The sequence below is a fragment of the Pongo abelii genome, chromosome 19 (genome assembly GCF_028885655.2).
Source record: "Pongo abelii isolate AG06213 chromosome 19, NHGRI_mPonAbe1-v2.0_pri, whole genome shotgun sequence".
NCBI lineage: Eukaryota > Metazoa > Chordata > Mammalia > Primates > Hominidae > Pongo > Pongo abelii.
Window position 1 is genome coordinate 8,096,979 of NC_072004.2, and position 22,739 is coordinate 8,119,717.

The 22,739-nt window shown below is 52.0% G+C and overlaps 1 protein-coding gene across 1 annotated transcript; it reads left to right on the plus strand.

The window, feature by feature from the left end:
• Positions 1-1,203: 1,203 nt before the first annotated feature.
• Positions 1,204-21,269, plus strand: PFAS (phosphoribosylformylglycinamidine synthase). Its single transcript, NM_001133493.1, is given in 28 exon segments — positions 1,204-1,250; positions 5,759-5,959; positions 6,046-6,181; positions 6,907-7,012; positions 7,381-7,570; positions 7,684-7,789; positions 8,146-8,286; positions 8,405-8,529; positions 8,695-8,823; positions 9,677-9,808; positions 9,944-10,072; positions 14,801-14,874; positions 14,990-15,146; positions 15,456-15,517; positions 15,656-15,817; positions 16,092-16,217; positions 16,350-16,481; positions 16,775-17,005; positions 17,168-17,348; positions 17,436-17,519; positions 17,730-17,885; positions 18,102-18,221; positions 18,654-18,799; positions 18,929-19,136; positions 19,273-19,364; positions 19,453-19,567; positions 20,389-20,712; positions 20,810-21,269. Coding segments are annotated over 27 exon segments (4,017 nt in total). The 5' UTR covers positions 1,204-1,250; positions 5,759-5,817; the 3' UTR covers positions 21,121-21,269.
• The last annotated feature ends 1,470 nt before the right edge of the window (positions 21,270-22,739 follow it).

Consider the following 22,739-nt stretch of genomic DNA (forward strand, 5'->3'; position numbering starts at 1 on the left):
GGGGTGGGGGTGGGGGTGGGAGTTGGGGGGGGCGCTCGGTGACGTCACCGGTGAGCGGGTTTCCTCTCCACCTCCAGCTTCTTCTCGCTGCTCACCCCCTCGCATCCTAGAGACTCCGCGAGGCGCCTCGGTGCACCATCCCAACTCCCGACACCCCTGTCTCTTTCCTCTGATTTTTTTTTAAGACGAAGCCTGGCTCTGTCTCCCAGGCTGGAGTGCAGTGGCGCGATCTCGGCTCACTGCAACCCCCGCCTCCCAGGTTCAAGGGATCCTCCGGCCTCAGCCTCCTGAGTAGCTAGGATTACAGGCACCTGCCACCATGCCCGGCTAATTTTTGTTTTTTTTGTATTTTTAGTAGAGACGGGGTTTCACCATGTGGCCAGGCTGGTCTCGAACTCCTGACCTCAGGTGATCCACCCGCCTCAGCCTCCCAAAGTGCTGGGATTACAGGCGTAAAACACAGCCCCTGGCCCTCTGATTTTTTTTTGAGACGAGGTCTCGCTCTATCGCCCAGGCTGGAGTGCAGGGGCGCCATCTCGGTTCACTGCAGCCTCGAACTCCCGGGCTCAAGCGATCCTCCCACCTCAGCCCACCGAGTAGCTGGGATCACAGGCGTGCACCGCCACACCTGGCTAATTTTTGTATTTTTCTGTAGCGACATGGTTTCGCCATGTTGCCCAGACTGGTCCCTAACTCCTGGGCTCAAGCGATCTGCCCGCCTCGGGCTCCCAAAGTGTTCGGATTACAGGCGGGAGCCACCGCGCCCAGCCTCCGTCTCCCTTCTAAGTGACATCCTCTCCGGCATCCCGCAGGCCTTCAGATGGATGGGGTGGGAGAGCTCAGGAACTCAAACACAGCCCGCCTGGTGGATGACTTCTAAGCATCTTTCAGTCTCCCTGATCTTGCCAAGCAGAGAAGCGCTTTCTCGTAATGCCACCAAAGCACAACTTTCACATGCTTGCGTTATGGCCTTAACTAACTGATGTCGTTACTTAACTGTCCCCGCAGGGACGGGGAACTGAATGTATTTTCACAAACGTCAATTCAAGACAGATTTGTGGGAGAAACCACCTGAGGATAAACCTCTCCCCACCAAGAACCTAGAATTCTGCCGGGTGGCTGGGAAAAGTGGGCGGGGCGTAGTCGCCCCGGCGCTGGCAGGTCCAGTTTCTGCCCGCGGCTCACCCGGATGACGTAACAAGCGCGCGCGACGATTCGAGGTGCTCTGTGGCCGCGAGTGCATCTTCCACGTGAGTATAGTTACCGCGTGCGGACCTGGATCCTCCTCCAGGTGCAGCGTTTCGTCATCTAGCCCAAGCCTGGTCTGGCCGCTTCAGTATCCCCACCGGGCCGAGCTGTGTCTACTTGGTGCCCGCGTATTTGCTTTAGTGGAGGCGTCCATTCGTCCTATCCTGCGTGCGTTCCGCAGACCCCAGGCATGGCCGACCCCCATGTAAACTTAGCTCCATTGTCCCATTCATGGATTCAACTAACAAAGTCTGCCGGCCGCCTACTTTATATCAGGCACCATGCTGGTCATGGGATACAGCCCTCATGCACGCAAACCCTGTCTCTGAGCTCTTGAAGCTTATATTTTACTGGGAATGATAGACGGAAATCAAGTGGCTTAATAAACAAAATGCCTTCAGGAAGACTGTCCTGAAAGCGGGGGAGGGGCTGAAGAGTGGTGAGAATCAAGAGTTCATTTAGTCAGTCCACAAGTTTTAGAATTTCTTTGCGTTTCAAGCCCTGGTATTGTTCTAAGCCTTGGTAATTCAATGGAAGCGAAGCAGCAACATCCCATGCCCACGTAGAGATTTTTTTCTAGTGGGGAATACAGAGCGAAAAATAAAAACATCCGATAGTGATAAGCGCTTTATAGGAAATTAAAATAGTTCCGGCCATCTGATAGTAACTACTTGAGTGGCTAGTGAAGCCTTTTCCACGAAGGCGAATCACCAGAAATGTAAATAACAAGAAAGAGCTAGCCATGCATATGTCAGGGTGAAAAAAATGCCTTCCAGGACTGAGCTTGGCAAGTTAGAGAAATAAAAAAGAAGCTAAGGTGTGGTTGGTGCATTGTGGGTGAAAAAGAGAATGGTGTGAGATAGGGTTGGAAAGGTAGGCCAGAGAGTGGCCAGACTTGGTAAACCAGGTTGCTGAGTTGGAATTTATACCATGTGTAATGGGAAGCCATAATCCACTTTATGCTGATGTGTGACAAATGAATTGTGGTTATGCGGTGGTCAGGAGGTTAATGCATTGGTCCAGGTGAGTGATGGTGGTGGCTTACTTGAACTAGAGTGAGGCAGTAGAGATGAAGAGATAAGAGATTTGAGACATGATTGGAAATAGATTTCCTGGTGGATTGGATTTAGAGAGTCTGAGGGAAAGAGAATTAAGGATGACTTCTGTGTTTTTGTCTTGAGCAACAAATTGGATGATGGTAGTGTTTACTGAGATGGCAAGACTAGGGGAACAGCAGAGTTTGGTGAGTAAAGCCAGGGTCCCGCTGAGAGGCAGTGGGACCAGAAATTGGATAGGTACTTTGGGATAGATGGGGAGGGCCTTTGAATGTTAGGCTAAAAGTATTAACTGTAATAGTTCTGTTGCCTGATGCACACGGGAGGTCAATACACCAAGACACCAGGTTGCAGCAGAGAAAGAGGTTTAATGATAGGGCTGCTGAACAAGAAGACAGGAGGAAACCTCAAATCCATCTCCCAGAGTACTTTGGGGCTAGGGTTTTTAAAAAGGATTTGGAGTAGGATTGGGATGAAGTGTGAAAATCATTGATTGAAGAGTGCAGGGTGAGGTCATGAGACAAGGAGATGAAGAAACTGATTCTCATGCTCACTTGGTTCCACTGTGGGAGTCTTTTTCTTTTTTCTTTTTTTTAATTTGAAAGATGAGGTCTGCCTGGCGCAGTCGCTCACGCCTGTAATCCCAGCACTTTGGGAGGCTGAGGTGGGTGGATCACGAGTTCAAGAGATCGAGACCATCCTGGCCAACATGGTGAAACCCCATCTCTACTAAAAATACAAAAATTAGCTGGGCATGGTGGTGTGCACCTGTAGTCTCCGCTACTCGGGAGACCGAGGCAGGAGAATCGCGTGAACCCGGAAGGCAGAGGTTGCAGTGAGCCGAGATCATGCCACTGCAGTCCAGACTGGTGACAGAGTGAGACCCCATCTCAAAAAAAGAAAAAAAAAAGAAAAAGAAAGACAGGGTCTTGCTCTGTCATCCAGGCTGGAGTGCAGTGGCACAATCGTAGCTCACTGCAGCCTCAAACTCATGGGCTCAAGCGATCCTCTTGCCTCAGCCTCTTGAGTAGCTGGGACCACAGGTACATGCCACCATGCCCCGCTAATTTTTAATTTTTTTTTTTATAAAGACAGGGTCTTACCATGTTGCCCAGGGCTGGTCTCAAACTCCTGGGCTCAAGCAGTCCACTGCTTTGGCCTCCCAAAGTGCTGGGATTACAGGCGTTGGGATTATAGGTGTGAGCCACTGCTCCTGGCTTCTGTGGGAGTCTTTGAGCTGGTGGAGTCAGCTGTTCTGCTGGAATTCAGGATCTGCTTAAGCAATTCTTTTTTTTTTTTTTGAGTCAGAGTCTTGCTCTGTCACCCAGGCTGGAGTGCAATGGCTCAATCTTGGCTCACTGCAACCTTTGCTTCCCAGGTTCCAGCGATTCTCCTGCCTCAGCCTCCCGAGTAGCTGGGACTACAGGTGCTTGCCACCACACCCGGCTAATTTTTTGTATTTTTAATAGAGACAGGGTTTCACCATGTTGGCCAGGTTGGTCTTGAACTCCATACCTCAAGTGATCTGCCCCTCTTGGCCTCCTAAAGTGCTAGGATTACAGATGTGAGCCACCGTGCCCAGCCCTGCTTAAGCAATTCTATTTTTTTTTTTTAAATAATTTATGGGTCAGAATGGTGGCACACGCCTGTAATCCCAACACTTTGGGAGTCCGAGGCGGGCAGATCACTTGAGGTCAGGAGTTGGAGACCCAGCCTGGCAAACATGGGGAAACCCCGTCTCTACTACTAATACAAAAATTAGCTGGGCGTGGTGGCGCATGCCTGTAATCTCAGCTACTTGGGAGGCTGAGTCAGGAGAATTGCTTGAACCCGGGAGGCAGAAGTTGCAGAGAGCCCAGACTGTGCCACTGCACTCCAGCCTGGGTGACAGAGTGAATCCATCTCAAAAAAAAAAGAAAAAGAAAATAAGTAAATAAATAAATAATTTATGACATGATATCATCAAGCAGTAAATTCTTAAACAAAAGCTTTGTGATCAGAGATCCTTTTTTGTTTGTTTTGAGACAGTTTCACTCTTGTTGCCCAGGCTGGAGTGCAAAGGCTCGATCTCAGGTCACTACAACTTCCGCCTCCTGGGTTCAAGTGATTCTACTGCCTCAGCCTCTTGAGTAGCTGTGATTACAGGCATGCACCACCACGCCCAGCTAATTTTGTATTTTTTTAGTAGAGATGAGGTTTCACCATGTTGGTCAGGCTGGTCTCGAACTCCTGATCTCAAGTTCTCACTGTGTTGCCCAGGCTGGAGTGCAGTGGCTTGATCACGGCTCAGTGCAGCCTCTGCCTCCCCAGGCTCAAGTGATTTCCCACCTCAGCCTCCCTAGTTGCTGGGACTACAGTCACATGCCAGCACACCCAGCAAATTTTTGTATCTTTTTTGAGAGAGATGGGGTTTTTGCCATGTTGCCCAGGTTGGTCTCAAACGCCTGTGCTCAGTCCTCCCACCTCAGCCTCCAGAGGGCTAAGATTACAGGTGTTAGCCACTATGCCCCACCCAATCTGGCCTCTTCTTATAGGGGCAGATTATAAGAGGTTTGGTGAGATTAGTAGCTCATTCTTGAGAGTTCCACTTTCATGACCTAATTACCTCCCAGAGGCCTCACCTCCAAATACCATAACATTGAGGATTAGGGTTTCAATATATGAATTGGGAGGGGGAGATACACAAACATTCAATCCATGGCTGATGCCATTTCTCTCAGGAAATTTTTCCTGACACCTGAAGTGCAGTATTGGTGTCCACAGTCCCCTGACCTTCACCACACGGGACTGGAAATGTCTGGGTACTTGGCCTTTCTCCCCCAATAAAATATAAACCCTGTGAGAGCAGACATAGTTTCTGTCTTGATTCACAGCAGTGTTCCTAAGACCTTGCCTGGGGCCCAACAAAGTGCATGTACTCCAGGAACACGTGTCAAGCATGTACCTGTACACCTCCCTACCACATTAATAAAGACCACATTTTGCAAGATTCCTTAAAATCTCCAAGGTTACATTTTTCAGGTTATCTTGTTTCTCTAAATGTCCATATGACTTTCCCCTACCCTATCCCTAATGCCGCAACTTTCCTTGAAATCTGAAATCAGTTCAACAGATAGGACATAGTTAATGTTATTTTTATTTTATTTATTTATTGAGACGGAGTTTTGCTCTTGTTGCCCAGGCTGGAGTGCAATGGCGCGATCTCGGCTCACTGCAACCTCTGCCTCCCGGGTTCAAGCAGTTCTCCTGCCTCAGCCTCCCTAGTAACTGGGATTACAGGCGCCTGCCACCACACCCAGCTAATTTTCTATTTTTAGTAGAGACAGGGTTTCAGTATGTTGGCCCGGCTGATCTTCAACTCCTGACCTCAGGCAATCCACCCGCTTCAGTCTCCCAAAGTGTTGGGATTACAGATGTGAGCCACCGCGCCCGGCTCAGTTAATGTTATTTTTTAGGAACCTAATTCATCTCTCCAGCAAAGGACACATCTCTCCAGCAAAGGACACCTGCAGAGATGTCCCCAGTCCTTCACTTCTATGTTCGTCCCTCTGGCCATGAGGGGGCAGCCACTGGACACACTCGAAGGAAACTGCAAGGGAAACTGCCAGAGCTGCAGGGCGTCGAGACTGAACTGTGCTACAATGTGAACTGGACAGGTTGGGCCCAGTTATTAGATTCTTGGGGGACATGCCTCGGTGCTGGGGGCAGTGTCTCAAGGTGTCCTTGCCCTGTCTCCCTGCAGCTGAGGCCCTCCCCAGTGCTGAGGAGACAAAGAAGCTGATGTGGCTGTTTGGTTGCCCCTTATTGCTGGGTGATGTTGCTCGGGAGTCCTGGCTCCTTCGTGGCTCCAATGACCTGCTGCTGGAGGTCGGGCCCAGGTAAGTATCTCATCCTACCCACCCCTTTCTCCTGCTTTCCTCTGCTTCCTCTTGTGATCCTTGGGAGATTTGTTTTTCCTTTGCTCTTTGCTACTTCCTGCCCAGGAAACCACGCCTGTGCTTTCCCCATTTGGGTAGATCCCTCCAAAGACCTAGCCTGCTCCAAAACATGTTCTCCAAGCAAAATAAATTAGATTCCAAGTTAAAATCAAACAGTTTTGGCCGGGCGCGGTGGCTCACGCCTGTAATCCCAGCACTTTGGGAGGCAGAGGCGGGCGGATCACCAGATCAGGAGATCGAGACCATCCTGGCTAACACGGTGAAGCCTCGTCTCTACTAAAAATACAAAAAATTAGCCGGGTGTGGTGGCGGGTGCCTGTAGTCCCAACTACTCGGCAGGCCGAGGCAGGAGAATGGCGTGAACCCGGGAGGCAGAGGTTGCAATGAACCGAGATCGCGCCACTGCACTCCAGCCTGGGCAACAGAGCGAGACTCTGTCTCACAGAAAGAAAAAAAAAATCAAATAGTTTTGATGCTAGAGGACAGTTTTGGTATGATTTAAGTGTACTTTGAAAGCAGGTTTCTTGTTGCCCAGCCTGAGGCTGAAAGCCAATGGTGAGGGGATAGCGGTGGGAGGTTGTCCAGACAGCAGTGGGCAGGATCCACCCTCCCAGCTGAGGCCTGCCGGGGGTTCTCCAGTCCTAACCATCAGGCCCACTGTTCAGGCTGAACTTCTCCACCCCAACATCCACCAACATCGTGTCAGTGTGCCGCGCTGCTGGGCTGGGGCCTGTGGATCGTGTGGAGACCACCCGGCGCTACCGGCTCTCGGTGAGGTGATGGGGAATCAGGAGTAGGAGATGAGCCAGAGATACAAGATTAGATCCTAAGTTCTAGCGAGAAGCAGGGACAGGTGCTCCTGGCTTTAGGCCTGCTCTGTATGGTTGTACAAGTTGTTCACTGCCTGAAGGTACCGGGTTGAGGGGTAAATGGGGCAGAAATCCAGCCTATGCTTCCTTTAGTCTGTGCATCCTGGCATGGATTCATACCTGGAAAGGGCGTCTTTTTGTAATCTGAGAAAAAGTGCCATATGGTGTGGCAGTGGGCTAGCCTTGTATGACTAAGGGGGTAGGAGGTGGACCATTTCTCTCCATTCTCAAACTCTTCACCCCTTGCCCTCTGTGTGTCTGCACCCCTAGTTTGCCCACCCCCCGTCAGCTGAGGTGGAAGCCATTGCTCTGGCTACCCTGCACGACCGGATGACAGAGCAGCACTTCCCCCATCCCATCCAGAGTTTCTCCCCTGAGAGCATCCCTGAACCCCTCAATGGCCCTATCAATATACTGGGCGAGGGCCGGCTTGCGCTGGAGAAGGCCAACCAGGAGCTTGGTGAGTAGCTGGGGAGGGAGGTGTGGGGCCCAGGCTAGGCCAGTAGGGGTGCTGAGATCTGGAATGAGGCTGCCTGAGTTCCATAGTCACCTCTTCCTGGATTTGTCTCCTAGGTCTGGCTTTAGACTCTTGGGACCTAGACTTCTACACCAAGCGCTTCCAGGAGCTACAGCGGAACCCGAGCACTGTGGAGGCCTTTGACTTGGCGCAGTCCAATAGGTGGGGAGGAATGGGATTGTTCCCATACCTGAGCCCATGGGTGTTGGGAGGTACCACAGGGACTCGCCTTTATGGCCCTCCCTTGGCTTAGGGGCCTCCCTGAGTCTCTGAGGGCCTGGGCTCCCATCATCCATCAAGGAGTCTACATTCAAATCTTGGTTTTATCTTCACTTTGGCTCTGGATAGCCCGAAATGACAGAATACTTGAAGATTATGACTTTTTGGAATATATTTTGATCTATTATCTAAGTATGAATTTGGCTGTAACTCTGCTGTTAAATGCTGGTGAGAAGACATGGCATTAAGAAATGACCCCGTTTCCACTTGCCTTCCCCTCCCTGCGTCGCCCCCTGCAGCGAGCACAGCCGACACTGGTTCTTCAAGGGCCAGCTCCACGTGGATGGGCAGAAGCTGGTGCACTCACTGTTTGAGTCCATCATGAGCACCCAGGAATCCTCGAACCCCAACAACATCCTCAAATTCTGTGATAACAGCAGGTGGGCTGTGCCCTAGATTGGGGTGGCGTCAGGACCCGGGGAGGGGAGGCCCCAGGCCCTGGTTGGGTTAGTGTAGGTCCCAGAAAGGAAGCAGGGTCCACGACGGATATGTCCACAGTGCAATCCAGGGAAAGGAAGTCCGATTCCTACGGCCTGAGGACCCTACACGGCCAAGCCGCTTCCAGCAACAGCAAGGGCTGAGACATGTTGTCTTCACAGCAGAGACTCACAACTTTCCCACAGGTGAGCTGGGTTCCCTGCAGAAATACGTCAGATCACAGAATAGGGTAGGGGTGGGCCTGGGGAAAATAATCGGGGAAGCTGGTTGTCCTTATTTTCAGTGGGGGTGGCCAGAGATGGGGGTTTGTCTCTGAGGCACCCAGACCTCTCCCCATTCTCTCTTTGCAGGAGTATGCCCCTTTAGTGGTGCAACCACTGGCACAGGGGGCCGGATTCGAGATGTCCAGTGCACAGGCCGCGGGGCCCACGTGGTGGCTGGCACTGCCGGCTATTGCTTTGGAAATCTGCATATTCCAGGTTCCATCTCCTTCCTCTGTATCCACCTTCCATTCCAGATTCCTTGTCTTGGCAGGCACCAGACTTCTATCTGTTAGGTCATAGGGTTATCCTGTGTGCCTTTTCTCAGGAGGAAGGGCTCTAGGATAGCTGGTCTTTCACTAACTATGGTCATAAATGTAGACCTGGGGAGATGAGGTGGCCAGACTGATTTTGCAGGTCCATGATTTTCTTTAGAAACTAGCCTTCATTCAGCCAGAAAGCATGATATTGGGTTGGTCTTATGATCACCACCTGCCCCTCAAATCTGATTTCTTAGAAAGCCAAAGAAACTTGGCTGGGCGTGGTGGCTTACGCCTGTAATCCCAGCACTTTGAGAGGCTGAGGTGGGCGGATCACAAGGTCAGGAGATCGAAACCATCCTGGCTAACACGGTGAAACCCTGTCTCTACCAAAAATACAAAAAATTAGCCGGGCATGGTGGCGGGCGCCTGTAGTCCCAGCTACTCAGGAGGCTGAGGCGAAAGAATGGCGTGAACCCGGGAGGCGGAGCTTTCAGTGAGCCAAGATCACGCCACTGCATCCCAGCCTGGGTGATAGAGTGAGACTCCATCTCAAAAAAAAAAAAAAAAAACAGAAAGCCTGTGTAACTCTGATCGCGAGATTCAGAGGGAAGGCTGGTGTGGGTGGTGGAGAGAAGACCAGTGCCTCACTGCAGGCTCTACGGCTTCCTAAAACAGGACTTGGTGAAGTGGAACATTGCAATCATGCAGGTGGTCCTTGGTGGCCTTGACTCTTCCTGAAGGATGCAGGCTGCTCCGGCCTGTCTTCACAGTTCATTCAGTTCATCCAGTTCTCTCTCCTTCCCTCCCAGGTTACAATCTGCCCTGGGAGGATCCAAGCTTCCAGTATTCTGGGAACTTTGCCCGGCCCCTGGAGGTTGCCATTGAAGCCAGTAATGGAGCTTCTGACTATGGCAACAAGTTTGGGGAACCAGTGCTGGCTGGTGAGGCTGGGGGTGTGGAGGGATGACAGACACCCAGAGGGGCTTGTGGGTGGGGTGTGCAACCCGGGGACTGTGCTATTATTGGGTGAGCACAGGGCAACTGAGTGACGGGTCCCTCTGATGTTCACACTCCAGGCTTCGCCCGCTCCTTGGGCCTCCAGCTCCCAGACGGCCAGCGGCGTGAGTGGATCAAGCCCATCATGTTTAGTGGGGGCATTGGGTCCATGGAAGCTGACCACATAAGCAAGGAGGCCCCAGAGCCAGGTAAGAGCCTGCCACCTTTCTCTGGATCCAGCCAGCTTTCTCCCCAGCACAGGATGGCTACAGGGAGGGAACTTAGGGAACACTTCAGTGGTTAGTTTTTAATGTGTTGGCTTATGTTATGTGTCACATAATGATGGACAACTGATTCTGAGAAATGTGGCTATTAGGTAATTTCATTATTGTGCCCGCTTCATAGACTGTACATACACAAACCTAGATGGCATAGCCTGCTATACAATCCACACAGCCTCTTACTGGCAATATTATCCAGGAATTTTGTACACTTAGGAGCCATGATGAACAAAACAGCCTGAGAATAAATTAAGCACAAGAGAAAATAATGCAATCAAGACGTAGTGGGCCGGGCAGGGTGGCTCGCACCTGTAATCTCAGCACTTTGGGAGACTGAGACAGGTGGATCACCTGAGATCAGGAGTTCCAGACCAGCCTGACCAACATGCTGAAACCCTGTTGCTACTGAAAATACAAAAATTAGCCAGGCATCTGCCGGGCGCGGTGGCTCACGCCTGTAATCCCAACACTTTGGGAGGCTGAGGTGGGCGGATCACGAGGTCAGGAGATCCAGACCATCCTAGCTAACACGGTGAAACCCCGTCTCTACTAAAAAAATACAAAAAATTAGCCAGGCGTGGTGGCGGGCGCCTGTAGTCCCAGCTACTTGGGAGGCTGAGGCAGGAGAATGACGTGAACCCAGGAGGCAGAGCTTGCAGTGAGCTGAGATCCCGCCACTGCACTCCAGCCTGGGTGACAGATCGAGACTCTGTCTCAAAAAAAAAAAAAAATTACGCAGGCGTCATGGTGCACGCCTATAGTCCCAGCCTCCTGAGGCACAAGAACCACTTGAAGCTGGGAGGTGGAGGTTGCAGTGAGTGGAGATCGCACCACTGCACTCCAGCCTGGACAACAGAGCAAGACCTTGTCAAAAAAAAAAAAAAATAATAAGACATGGTAAATATGAGATATATGAAGCTACTGTCAATCTAACATGGCATACTGTTTTTAAGTAAACTTTTTTTTCTCTTTGTTGTTAATTATTATTATTTTTAATCTGCATTTTCTTTCTTAAGTCAGATTTTTTTTCTCTTTTTAGAGACAGGGTGTTACTTTGTCACCCAGGGTGAAGAACAGTGGTTCTGTCCTAGCTCACTGTGGCCTTGAGCTCCTGGACTCAAGCAGTTGTCCTGCTTCAGCCTTCCAAAGCACTGGGATTACAGGTGTGAGCCATGGTGCCCAGCCAAAATAAACTTGCTTTATATAAGTAGAATGAGTACATTCTAAAATAACAGTAAAAAGTATAGTTGGCTGGGCACAGTGGCTCACGCCTGTAATCCCAGCACTTTGAGAGGCCAAGGCAGAGGGATTACTTGAGGCCAGGATTTTGTGACCAGTCTGGGGAATATAGTCAGACCCCTGTCTCTAAAAAAATTAAGAAATAAAACTTAGCTGGATATGGTGGTGTACACCTGTAGTCCCAGCTACCCAGGAGGCTGAGGTGGGAAGATCGCTTGAGCCAAGGAGCTCAAGGCTGTAGTGAGCTATGATCATATCACTGCACTCCAGCATGAGTGACAGCGTGAGACGCTGTCTCCAAAAAAGAATAAAAATAAAAAATAAATGTAGGCTGGGTGCAGTGGCTCATGCCTGTAATCCCAGCACTTTGGGAGGCCATGGTGGGCAGATCACCTGAGGTCAGGAGTTCAAGACCAGCCTGGCCAACATGGTGAAACCGCCTCTCTACCAAAAATTCAAATATTAGCTGGGTGTGGGGGCACGCACCTGTAATCCCAGCTACTTGGGAGGCTGAGGCAGGAGAATCACTTGAACCTGGGAGGTGGAGGTTGCAGTGAGCCAAGATTGCGCCACTGCACTCCAGTCTGAATGACAGAGTGAGACTCTGTCTCAAAAAAAAAAAAAATACATAAACCAGCAATAGTCATTTATTGTCATTACGAAGTATTATGTAGTATACATACAATAATGGCTGCAGTATACTTTTGTGTGACTGGCAGTGTAGTAGGTTTATTTACAATAGCATCACCACCAGCGTGCCACGATGCCACTAAGCAATAGGAACTTTTCAGCACAATTATAATCTTAAGGGATCACTGTTGTATATGTGGTCTGTTGTTAAGCAAAATGTCATTAGTCAGCCCATGACCATAATGGAATCATACAATATGTGGCCTTTTGTGTCTGCCTTCTTTCACTTAGCTTAATGTTTTCAGGGGTTATCCGTTGCATCAGTACTTTATTTCTTTTTATGGCTGAATAATATCCCATTATATAGCTGTGTCACATTTTGTTTGCCCATGCCTTAGTTGGTGGACATTGGGATTGTTTCAACTTTTTAGCTATTATGCATAATGCTGCTATGAACATTTATGTACAAATTTTTTTGTTCTGTTTTGTTTTGTGTTTTTTTGAGATGCATTCTCACTCTGTCGCCCAGGCTGAAGTGCAGCGGCACCATCTCGGCTCACTGCAAGCTCCGCCTCCCTGGTTCACGCCACTCTCCTGCCTCAGCCCCCCGAGTAGCTGGGACCACAGGTGCCCACCACCACGCCCGGCTAATTTTTTGTGTTTTTAGTAGAGACGGGGTTTCGCTGTGTTAGCCAGGATGGTCTCGATCTCCCGATCTCGTGATCCGCCCACCTCGGCCTCCCAAAGTGCTGGGATTACAGACGTGAGCCACCACGCCCAGCCTATGTACAAGTTTTTGTATGAACATATGTTATCATTTCTCCCAGGTATATAACTAGGGGTGGAATTGCTGGGTCATGTGGTAACTATGTTCAGCTTTTCAAAAAATTGCCAAACTATTTTCCAAAGCAGCTATACCATTTTACATTCCCTCTAGCAGTGTGTGAGGGTTCCAGTTTCTCCACATCCTTGACAACACTTGTTATTATCTGTCCTTTTGATTGTAAGGCATAATAGTGGGTATGAAGCAGTATTTCATTGTGAATTTGGTTTGTTTTTCTCTGATGACTAATGATGTTGAGCATGTTTTCTTTCTTTCTTTTTTTTTTTTTGTAGAGATGGAGTCTTGCTCTGTTGCTCAGGCTGGAGTGCAGTGGCACAATCTCAGCTTACTGCAACCTCCGCCTCCCGGGTTCAAGCAGTTCCCCTGCCTCAGCCTCCCAAATAGCTGGGATTACAGGCACATGCCACCACACCCAGCTAATTTCTTTTGTATTTTTGTAGAGATGGGGTTTCACCGTGTTGCCCAGGCTGGTCTCGAACTCCTGAGCTCTGGTAATCCACCTGCCTCAGCCTCCCAAAGTGCTAGGATTACAGGCATGAGCCACCGCACCTGGCCGAGCATGTTTTCGTATGCTAGTTAGCTATTTGTATATCTTCCTTAGAGAAACATCTATTCAGATCCTTTCCTATTTCTTTTTTCTTTTTTGAGATGGGATCCCGCTCTGTCACCTAGGCTGGAGTGTAATGGTGAGATCTCAGCTCACTGCAACCTCCGTCTTCCGGGCTCAGGCCATCCTCCCGCCTTAGCCTCCTGAGTAGCTGAAACTACAAGCTCCCGCCACCATGCCTGGCTAATTTTTGCATTTTTTGTAAAGATTGGATTTCACTGTGTTAGCCAGGCTGGTCTCGAATTCCTGAGCTCAAGTGATCCGCCCGCCTCAGTCTCCCAAAGTGCTGAGAGTGTGGGTGAGTTCTTCCACAGTTTCCACCCTGGAGCCCCCAGGCTTCAGGACCCTTCCGCGTCCAGAGGTTGCAGTGAGCCAAGATTGCGTCACTGCACTCCAGCCTGGGCAACAGAGCAAGACCCCATCTCAAAAAAAAAAAGTTTTTAGTGTATAAGCCTTACTTCTATTGTTAAATTTATTCCTAATTATTTTTATTCTTTTTGATGCTACTGTAAATAGACATACATATTTTTGCCTTTTTCATTTTTCGCTTAGCAGTATATCTTGGAAATAATTTCATATTGATGAAATCATATTACTTCATTACATTCCTATATTCTCTTTTTTTGGTGGCTTAGTCTTTCATTGTATAGACATACCATAGTTTACTTAATGAGGCCTTTACTTAATAATCTTTAGATTATTTCATGTACTTGCTAATACAAACGTTACTGTGGTTAATCTTATAAGTAGGTGATTTTATACCTGTGCAAATAAATCAGCAAGATAACTTCTTCAAAGTGTATTTACCCAATCAGAGACTGTGTGCATTTGTCATTTTGGTTGTTATTGCCAAATCGTCCTCCGTAGTTGATACCAGTTTACTCTCCTATCAACCCAGTCAAGTGGTAAGGCTTCTGGGCTAGGCAGGGTGGCTCACGACTCTAATCCCAGCACTTTGGGAGGCCGAGGTGGGTGGATCACCTGAGGTCAGGAGTTTGAGACCAGCCTGGCCAACATGGTGAAACCCTGTCTCTACTAAAAAAATACAAAAATTAGCTGGGCACGATAGCGGGCGCCTGTAATCCTAGCTACTCAGGAGGCTGAGGCAGGAGAATCGCTTGAACCCAGGAGGCGGAGGTTGCAGTGAGCTGAGATCATGCCACTGTACTTCAGCCTGGGCAACAGAGCGAGACTCCATCTCAAAAAAAAAAAAAAAAAAAAGGTGGTCAGGCTTCTCCTCCCTAACATCAGCTTCCTCTGTGCTCACGCTGCCTTGCGTTCGAGGCCTCTTCTTGTGGCTTCCCCGGTGTTCTGATTCTGCCTTCCCTTCTTACAGGCATGGAAGTTGTAAAGGTTGGAGGTCCCGTCTACAGGATTGGAGTTGGAGGTGGAGCTGCTTCATCTGTGCAGGTGAGTGGGAATTGCTAAAGGTGCAGAATCCTTGATATAACCGGGCCCCAGGCATAGGGGAGCGTACAGGAGCTTCCAGCCTCGCTGAGCTGAGCTATGCCATATATGCCCCCAGGTGCAGGGAGATAACACCAGTGACCTGGACTTCGGGGCTGTGCAGCGAGGAGACCCGGAGATGGAACAGAAGATGAACCGTGTGATCAGGGCTTGTGTGGAGGCCCCCGAGGGAAACCCCATCTGCAGCCTTCATGATCAGGGCGCTGGTGGCAATGGTGAGGAAAGGAGTTGGAACAAGAGACTGGGCCTGCCTGGTATCCTGCCAGGTTTGGTTTAGGGAGAGGTATCAGGAATCTCCAACCAACCACCCAGCTCTGGGTCCCATTCTCCATGCTCTGTACGTTCTAGACAGGTTCAGGGTTGGAAGGGCGGAAGCCTGCTGCCGTGGGATGATTGGTGGTGAGGGTGCGGCAGCAGTTGACACAGGGACACACCGAATTACAGGCTCATTTGGAGTCCAGGGACTGCCCTTTGTTGCCTGACCACCACTAGGTCACTGCTTCTCCTTGCAACCCTCTCACCAGGCAATGTCCTAAAAGAGCTGAGTGACCCAGCTGGAGCCATCATTTACACCAGCCGCTTCCAGGTGGGTCTTGTCCCCTGAAGTCTGGCATTTTCCCACCCCTGCCAGCCCCAGCCCGCTTCCACCCATCTCTCTTGCAACAACATGAGATGTGGGAGTGCCCACTGGCCCTTCTCTTTCCTCCCCACCATGGCTGTGCAGCTTGGGGACCCAACCCTGAATGCCCTGGAAATCTGGGGGGCTGAGTACCAGGAATCAAATGCACTTCTGCTGAGGTCCCACGACCGGGACTTCCTGACTCATGTCAGTGCCCGTGAACGTTGCCCGGCTTGCTTCGTGGGCACCATCACTGGAGACCGGAGAGTGAGTTGGCCCAGGGAGTTGGGAGCAGCACTGGGGCAGACATGAGCCACCTGGGTACGGGTTAGAGGGAGAGCTGTCAAGGGAGAGAGACGAGAGGAAGATGGGAGGTAGTGGCAAACAAGCTGTGGGGAATGTAGGATCCAAGGAGGGGCAGGGACTTAATACGGAAACCAAACAAGGAGTGGAAAGCACATTTGTGCCCTGATTTCTAGGAACATTCCCTGCTGGTGTTCATAGTCTCATCCTCTCTGGGTGGGGTCCCTGCGGTCTACAGATAGTGCTGGTGGACGATCGAGAGTGTCCTGTCGGAAGAAATGGCCAGGGGGATGCCCCCCCGACACCCCCGCCAACCCCTGTGGACCTGGAGCTCGAATGGGTGCTGGGCAAGATGCCTCGGAAGGTATGTGGGGTTGGGGGGATGGGTTTCTCCTGTGGTCCTCTCCACACCACCCTTTACCCTCCGTGCACTTTGTCACCTGTGTGTCCAGCCCGCCCCAGGTGCTCACACTGCCTGTTGCTGTCTGTGTTGCAGGAGTTCTTCCTGCAGAGGAAGCCCCCTGTGCTGCAGCCTCTGGCCTTGCCCCCAGGGCTGAGCGTGCGCCAGGCCCTGGAGAGGGTTCTGAGGCTACCTGCCGTGGCCAGCAAGCGCTACCTCACCAATAAGGTCCTCCCTGCACCCTTCCTCTGCCCCCTGCCTCCTTCCTCCGCTCAGCCTCCTCTGCCCTCCCACCCTTAGAAACTGCTGTGGGGGGTTTTGCCTGGCCCTGGGGGAAGCAGCAGGGGCAGGGCAGCCACCCTGATGGCCTGGTCTCCCTGCTACCCACCTTCTGAGTAGAGCTGTTGTCTGCACTGGGGGAAAGACAGGCCTCCCACCGCCCTGGGTCCCTTGGGGGCATGTGCGGGAGCACAGGCTGTCCCTGTCCCTTGCTGTCTTGCTAACCCCACCTGGTTCCACAGGTGGACCGCTCCGTGGGCGGCCTGGTGGCCCAGCAGCAGTGCGTGGGGCCCCTGCAGACTCCTCTGGCAGATGTAGCGGTTGTGGCACTGAGCCATGAGGAGCTCATAGGGGCTGCCACAGCCTTGGGAGAACAGCCAGTCAAGAGCCTGCTGGACCCAAAGGTCGCCGCCCGGCTGGCCGTGGCCGAAGCCCTCACCAATCTGGTGTTTGCTGTGGTCACTGACCTCCGGGTGAGTTCTCCCACAGCTTCTATCCTGGAGCCCCCGGGCTTCAGGACCCTTCCGCATCCATCTGTAGCCCTTCATTTCATGTTGCAACCTCCCAGTCCCCCTGCACCCCTGGCCTCTCCACATCTCTCTTCCCCTCTAATGCTGTGCCTCTGCCGCCCCCAGGATGTGAAGTGTAGCGGGAACTGGATGTGGGCAGCCAAGCTCCCAGGGGAGGGCGCAGCTTTGGCGGATGCCTGTGAGGCTATGGTGGCAGTGATGGCAGCCCTGGGTGTGGCAGTGGACGGTGGCAAGGACTCCCTCAGCATGGCTGCGCGGGTTGGCACCGAGACCGTGCGGGCTCCTGGTGAGGTGTGGGAGCCCCAGGGAGGGGAGGAGGAACTATGGAGCTGGGTTGGCAACTCATTCCTTTGGACTCCTCCTTGCTCTACAGGGTCACTGGTCATCTCAGCCTATGCCGTCTGCCCAGACATCACAGCCACCGTGACCCCAGACCTCAAGCATCCTGAAGGGAGAGGTATGGACATGGCCCCATCCCTTGTGATCTTTGCTTGTGTGATCTTTGCTTGGCTCCTGCTTTGTGAGTGCTGGGCCCCCATCTCAACACTGGGCTGTGGTGTTTTCTGGGACTGATTGTCTACGTGTCTCACCACATGCTGGGAATAGCAGTGCTGTGAGCACCTCAGGGACGGGTCCTCCTGAGCTGTTCCCCTCCCCGTCTCCCTAGGCCATCTGCTCTATGTGCCTCTGAGCCCTGGGCAGCACCGGCTGGGGGGCACAGCTCTGGCCCAGTGCTTCTCCCAGCTCGGGGAGCACCCTCCAGACCTGGACCTTCCTGAGAACTTGGTGTGGGCCTTCAGCATCACCCAGGGGCTGCTGAAAGGTGAGTGAAGACCCCTGGGAAGATGGCACACAGGGTGCCAGGCGTGCAGCAGGCGTTCACCAGCTGAGCAGTGGGGCAAAAGGGACTCCAATGGACGATGTACCCCAGATCCCCTGACATTCTGACACACACTCTTGATGGACTGACTCCAGAAGGTGGGGCGGGGCTATCAGGTTTGGGCCGTGAGGTTGCTGAGCTTTCTTCTCCTTCCTCCAGACCGCCTCCTCTGCTCAGGCCACGATGTCAGTGACGGAGGCCTCGTCACATGCCTGCTGGAGATGGCCTTTGCTGGAAATTGTGGGCTACAGGTGGATGTGCCTGTCCCCGGGGTTGATGGTAAGGAACCTGGGGTCTAGTCTGAGGCCTGGGCTGCCTTCTCCACCCTGCAGACCCCATTTCCAATATATTAAAGAGTGGAGTGCCCTCCAATCCCCTTTCCCTGAGTCTTCCCTGGCTAGCTTTTCTGTGCCGTCTCTCTGACAGCTGAACTGGATGGAACTGGCTGACACCTGCCATGTTCCTGACTGCACCCCTCTGAGACTTCCCATCCCTGAGATGTCCGTGATGAGACATCCTCAGTCCTGCCCTCCCAGCCCTCATCCTCCCTGATCCCCACGCTACTCTCTGGCTGCGTCCGTCTGGCCCCCGCCCCGGCCCTTCCTGCATCCCTCTGACCCCCGCCCCGGCCCTTCCTGCATTTCCCTGATCCCCGCCCCGACTCCCTTGGCCCTTCTTGCATCCCCCTGACTCCCCTGATTGCTCTCCCAGTCCTGTCTGTGCTGTTCGCTGAGGAGCCAGGCCTCGTGCTGGAGGTGCAGGAGCCAGACCTGGCCCAGGTGCTGAAGCGTTACGGGGATGCTGGCCTCCACTGCCTGGAGCTGGGCCACACAGGCGGGGCCGGGCCCCACGCCATGGTGAGGAAGTGAGGGAGAGAGCGGTGTGCAGTGGGCAGTCAGCGTGGGGTGGCCGCGGTCCATCCCTCTCCCACTGTGGAGGGGGCCGTCCTTTCTCCTAGCCCGTGGGAGATTTGTTCCTCTTCCTAGGTCCGGGTGTCAGTGAATGGGGCTGTGGTTCTGGAGGAGCCTGTTGGGGAGCTGCGAGCCCTCTGGGAGGAGACGAGTTTCCAGCTGGACCGGCTACAGGCAGAGCCTCGCTGTGTGGCAGAGGAGGAACGGGGCCTGAGGGAGCGGATGGGGCCCAGCTATTGCCTGCCCCCCACTTTTCCCAAAGCCTCCGTGCCCCGTGAGCCTGGTGAGGGAGTGTGTGCAGAGGCTCCACGTCCTGGGGGCACTGAGCCTGGATGCCTGGGCCTGCCCTCGAAAAGGTGTCTGGGGAGTTGGGGTGGGGAAGTAACTTTCTGGCCCAAAGACACTTATTCTCCCCCAAGGTGGTCCCAGCCCCCGAGTCGCCATCTTGCGAGAGGAGGGCAGTAATGGAGACCGGGAGATGGCCGATGCCTTCCACTTGGCTGGGTTTGAGGTGAGCAGGGTAGGGGGCAGCTGGGGGGTGGTTGTCCAGCCTCAGCTGTGTGTCCTCCCACCCACACTCCCCCTCCCCACCTTCGCAGGTATGGGACGTGACCATGCAGGACCTCTGCTCTGGGGCAATTGGGCTGGACACTTTCCGTGGCGTGGCCTTCGTGGGCGGCTTCAGCTATGCTGATGTCCTGGGCTCTGCCAAAGGTCAGTGTGCAGGCTTCTGCCCACTCCCTTCCCTCACATTCCTGAAGAGGTGCCTTTAGCCCCCTCTTCCTGGGCTGGGGATTGGCCTCTCACTCCACCGAGCTAGGAGAGAGTGGGCCCATTCGTTCCGGGCCACATGCCAACAGAAGGCTGGTAGTACATTTTTAATTTTTTCATTTAAAAAAAAAGTATATATATATAATTAAAAATATATATAATTAAAAATATATATACTTAAGAATATATATTATTAAATACACATATTATTAAATAATATATATATTATTAAATATATATGTTATTAAATAATATATATTATTAAATATATATATTTTTTAATTTTAATTTTTATTATTATTTTTTTTTGAGACGGAGTTTCACCTTTGTTGCCCAGGCTGGAGTGCAATGGCGCGATCTCGGCTCACCGCAACCTCCACCTCCTGGGTTCAAGCAATTTTCCTGCCTCATCCTCCCGAGTAGCTGGGATTAGAGGCATGCAAAAATACAAAAATTAGCCAGGCGTGGTGGCAGGCGCCTGTAATCCCAGCTACTTGGGAGGCTGAGGCAGGAGAATCACTTGAACCCAGGAGGCAGAGGTTGTAGTGAGCCAAGATCGCACCACTGCACTCCAGCCTGGGTGACAGAGTGAGAGTCCATCTCAAAAAAAAAAAAAAGAAAGAAGGAAAGGAAGGAAGGAGGGAGGAAGGGAAAAGGAAGAAAGAAAAAAGAAAAGAAACAGAAGAGCAGTTATTCTCTTTCATTCCCAATTCCCTTTTCTGAGGTCCTCCACGTCTCACCCTGACTTCCCTATTCCCTGCTAGGGTGGGCAGCTGCTGTGACCTTTCATCCCAGGGCTGGGGCTGAGCTGAGGCGCTTCCGGAATCGGCCAGACACCTTCAGCCTGGGCGTGTGTAATGGCTGTCAACTGCTGGCTCTGCTGGGCTGGGTGGGAGGCGACCCCAATGAGGATGCTGCAGAGATGGGCCCTGACTCCCAGCCAGCCCGGCCAGGCCTTCTGCTACGTCACAACCTGTCTGGGCGCTACGAGTCTCGCTGGGCCAGCGTGCGTGTGGGGCCTGGGCCAGCCCTGATGCTGCGAGGGATGGAGGGCGCCGTGCTGCCCGTGTGGAGTGCACACGGGGAAGGTCAGGCCCAAAGAAGGCTGGGGGAGGGCCTGAGGGTTGGGGGCAAGGGTTGGCATGAAGGACTTTGGCTCTCACTTCCCTCCTCCTTCCATCCCAGGTTACGTGGCATTTTCTTCTCCGGAACTCCAAGCTCAGATTGAGGCCAGGGGCTTGGCTCCTCTGCACTGGGCCGATGATGATGGGAACCCCACAGAGCAGTACCCTCTGAATCCCAATGGGTCCCCAGGGGGCGTGGCTGGCATCTGCTCCCATGATGGCCGCCACCTGGCTGTCATGCCTCACCCTGAGCGAGCCGTGAGGCCTTGGCAGTGGGCATGGCGACCCCCTCCATTTGATACTCTGACCACCTCCCCCTGGCTCCAGCTCTTTATCAATGCCCGAAACTGGACCCTGGAAGGGAGCTGCTGACTGGCCACAGGGGCTCACCTGGGCCCTATGGCTTTTCCCCTAAGTGGGTCCTGCCCCCTCCCCCATGACCTTCAGGAGCACTGCATAGTATTTCCAAAAATATCTTGGACAGACAAGGACCAAAATGCCAAAATCTCAGTGGACTCGTTGATCTGCCTGCTGATGTTCCTTCTGCGGCTGTGTCTATTTTCAGTTCTGCTCTAACATGGCATGCCCTTTCTCAGCCCAGGAAACAGCATGTGGTTCAGAGAAAAGAGCGACAAGGAAAAGTTAGGACTCCTGAGGTCCCAACAGGGGCTTCTGTTGCCTACTTCACAACACCCACCGATCACCGGCATGCATTTGCCTCCTTGGCTCTGAGGGATGTTTTGCGCTCCCTTTTCTCATCATTGGGGTTTAGGGGGTGCAGACAAATTCAGCAATAGTATGCAGATCAGCCCCTCACCACCTCATTGTTCTCATCTGGAACTGAAACTTTCTGGATTTCTCTTGAAGTGCTACACTGCGCTGAATGTAAGGAATTGTTGCTTGTGGAAGTTTCTCAGCGTTTCTGGCTGTCTCAGGGCTGGCCTCAGAACCCAGCATTCCTGTTATTTGCTTCTAAATTAGCAGCTTTTTTTTTTTTTTTTTTTTTTTTTTTTGAGGCAGTCTCACTCTGTCACCCAGGCTGGAGTACAATGGCGTGATCTTGGCTCACTGCCACCTCTGCCTCCTGGCTTCAAGCAATTTTCCTGCCTCAGCCTCCCGAGTAGCTGAGAGTACAGGCACACACCACCACACCCAGCTAATTTTTGTGTTTTTAGTAGAGACAGGGTTTCACCATGTCTCCCAGGCTGGTCTCAAACTCCTAACCTCAAGTGATCCGCCTGCCTCGGCCTCCCAAAGTGCTGGGATTACAGGTGGGAGCCACTACACCTGGCCCAGCAGCTCTGTTTCTGATAGAGGTGGTTGGCGCTCTCATCCCTAGATCCTAACCCTACTCTTCACTTACTCCATTGACTATTGTTGATTAGTTATTATTGCAAAGCACTGTCACGGCCTCAGGGAGTTTATGTGTAATAGAATTAAAAATAATAGCTGCGTATAACACTTACCTCACACGCATGTGTGAGGCATTTTGTATGTATCTGAATTAATTCTCACTAAAATTCAGCAAAGGACTTGATAGCCCCTCCCCGCCTGTTCAGTAAAGGATGAAGGTTGACTGCATTGCCTGGGGTCCACAGATGGTGAGGGGGGCTGGGCTCACCCATACTACATCTGCTTCCTGCCATCCTGCAGTCTCACTTCTTGGAGGCAGTGTGTCCAGACTTTGTGCTGGCAACTGTCTTTGCTTCGTTTGCTGTCTTTTGCTTCCTTTGCTCACAGGACTTTGGATAGAGGTCCCTTCCTCATGACTGTTCTGTTGTACACCTCAAGTCAGTTGGCTCCCTAGAATGTTCAACATCTTGATAAAAGGAGTTTGCCTGAGAATGGAGACTATAATCCCATATCCCTGAGGGCTAGGAGAGCTGGGTGGGGGAGCTGAGCACTTCTGTGTGCTCCTGGTAGAGTAGCCACCCTGAGAAGAAACTGATAATAATGAAACAATGTTAAATGGTGGCTATGGGGAAAACAAC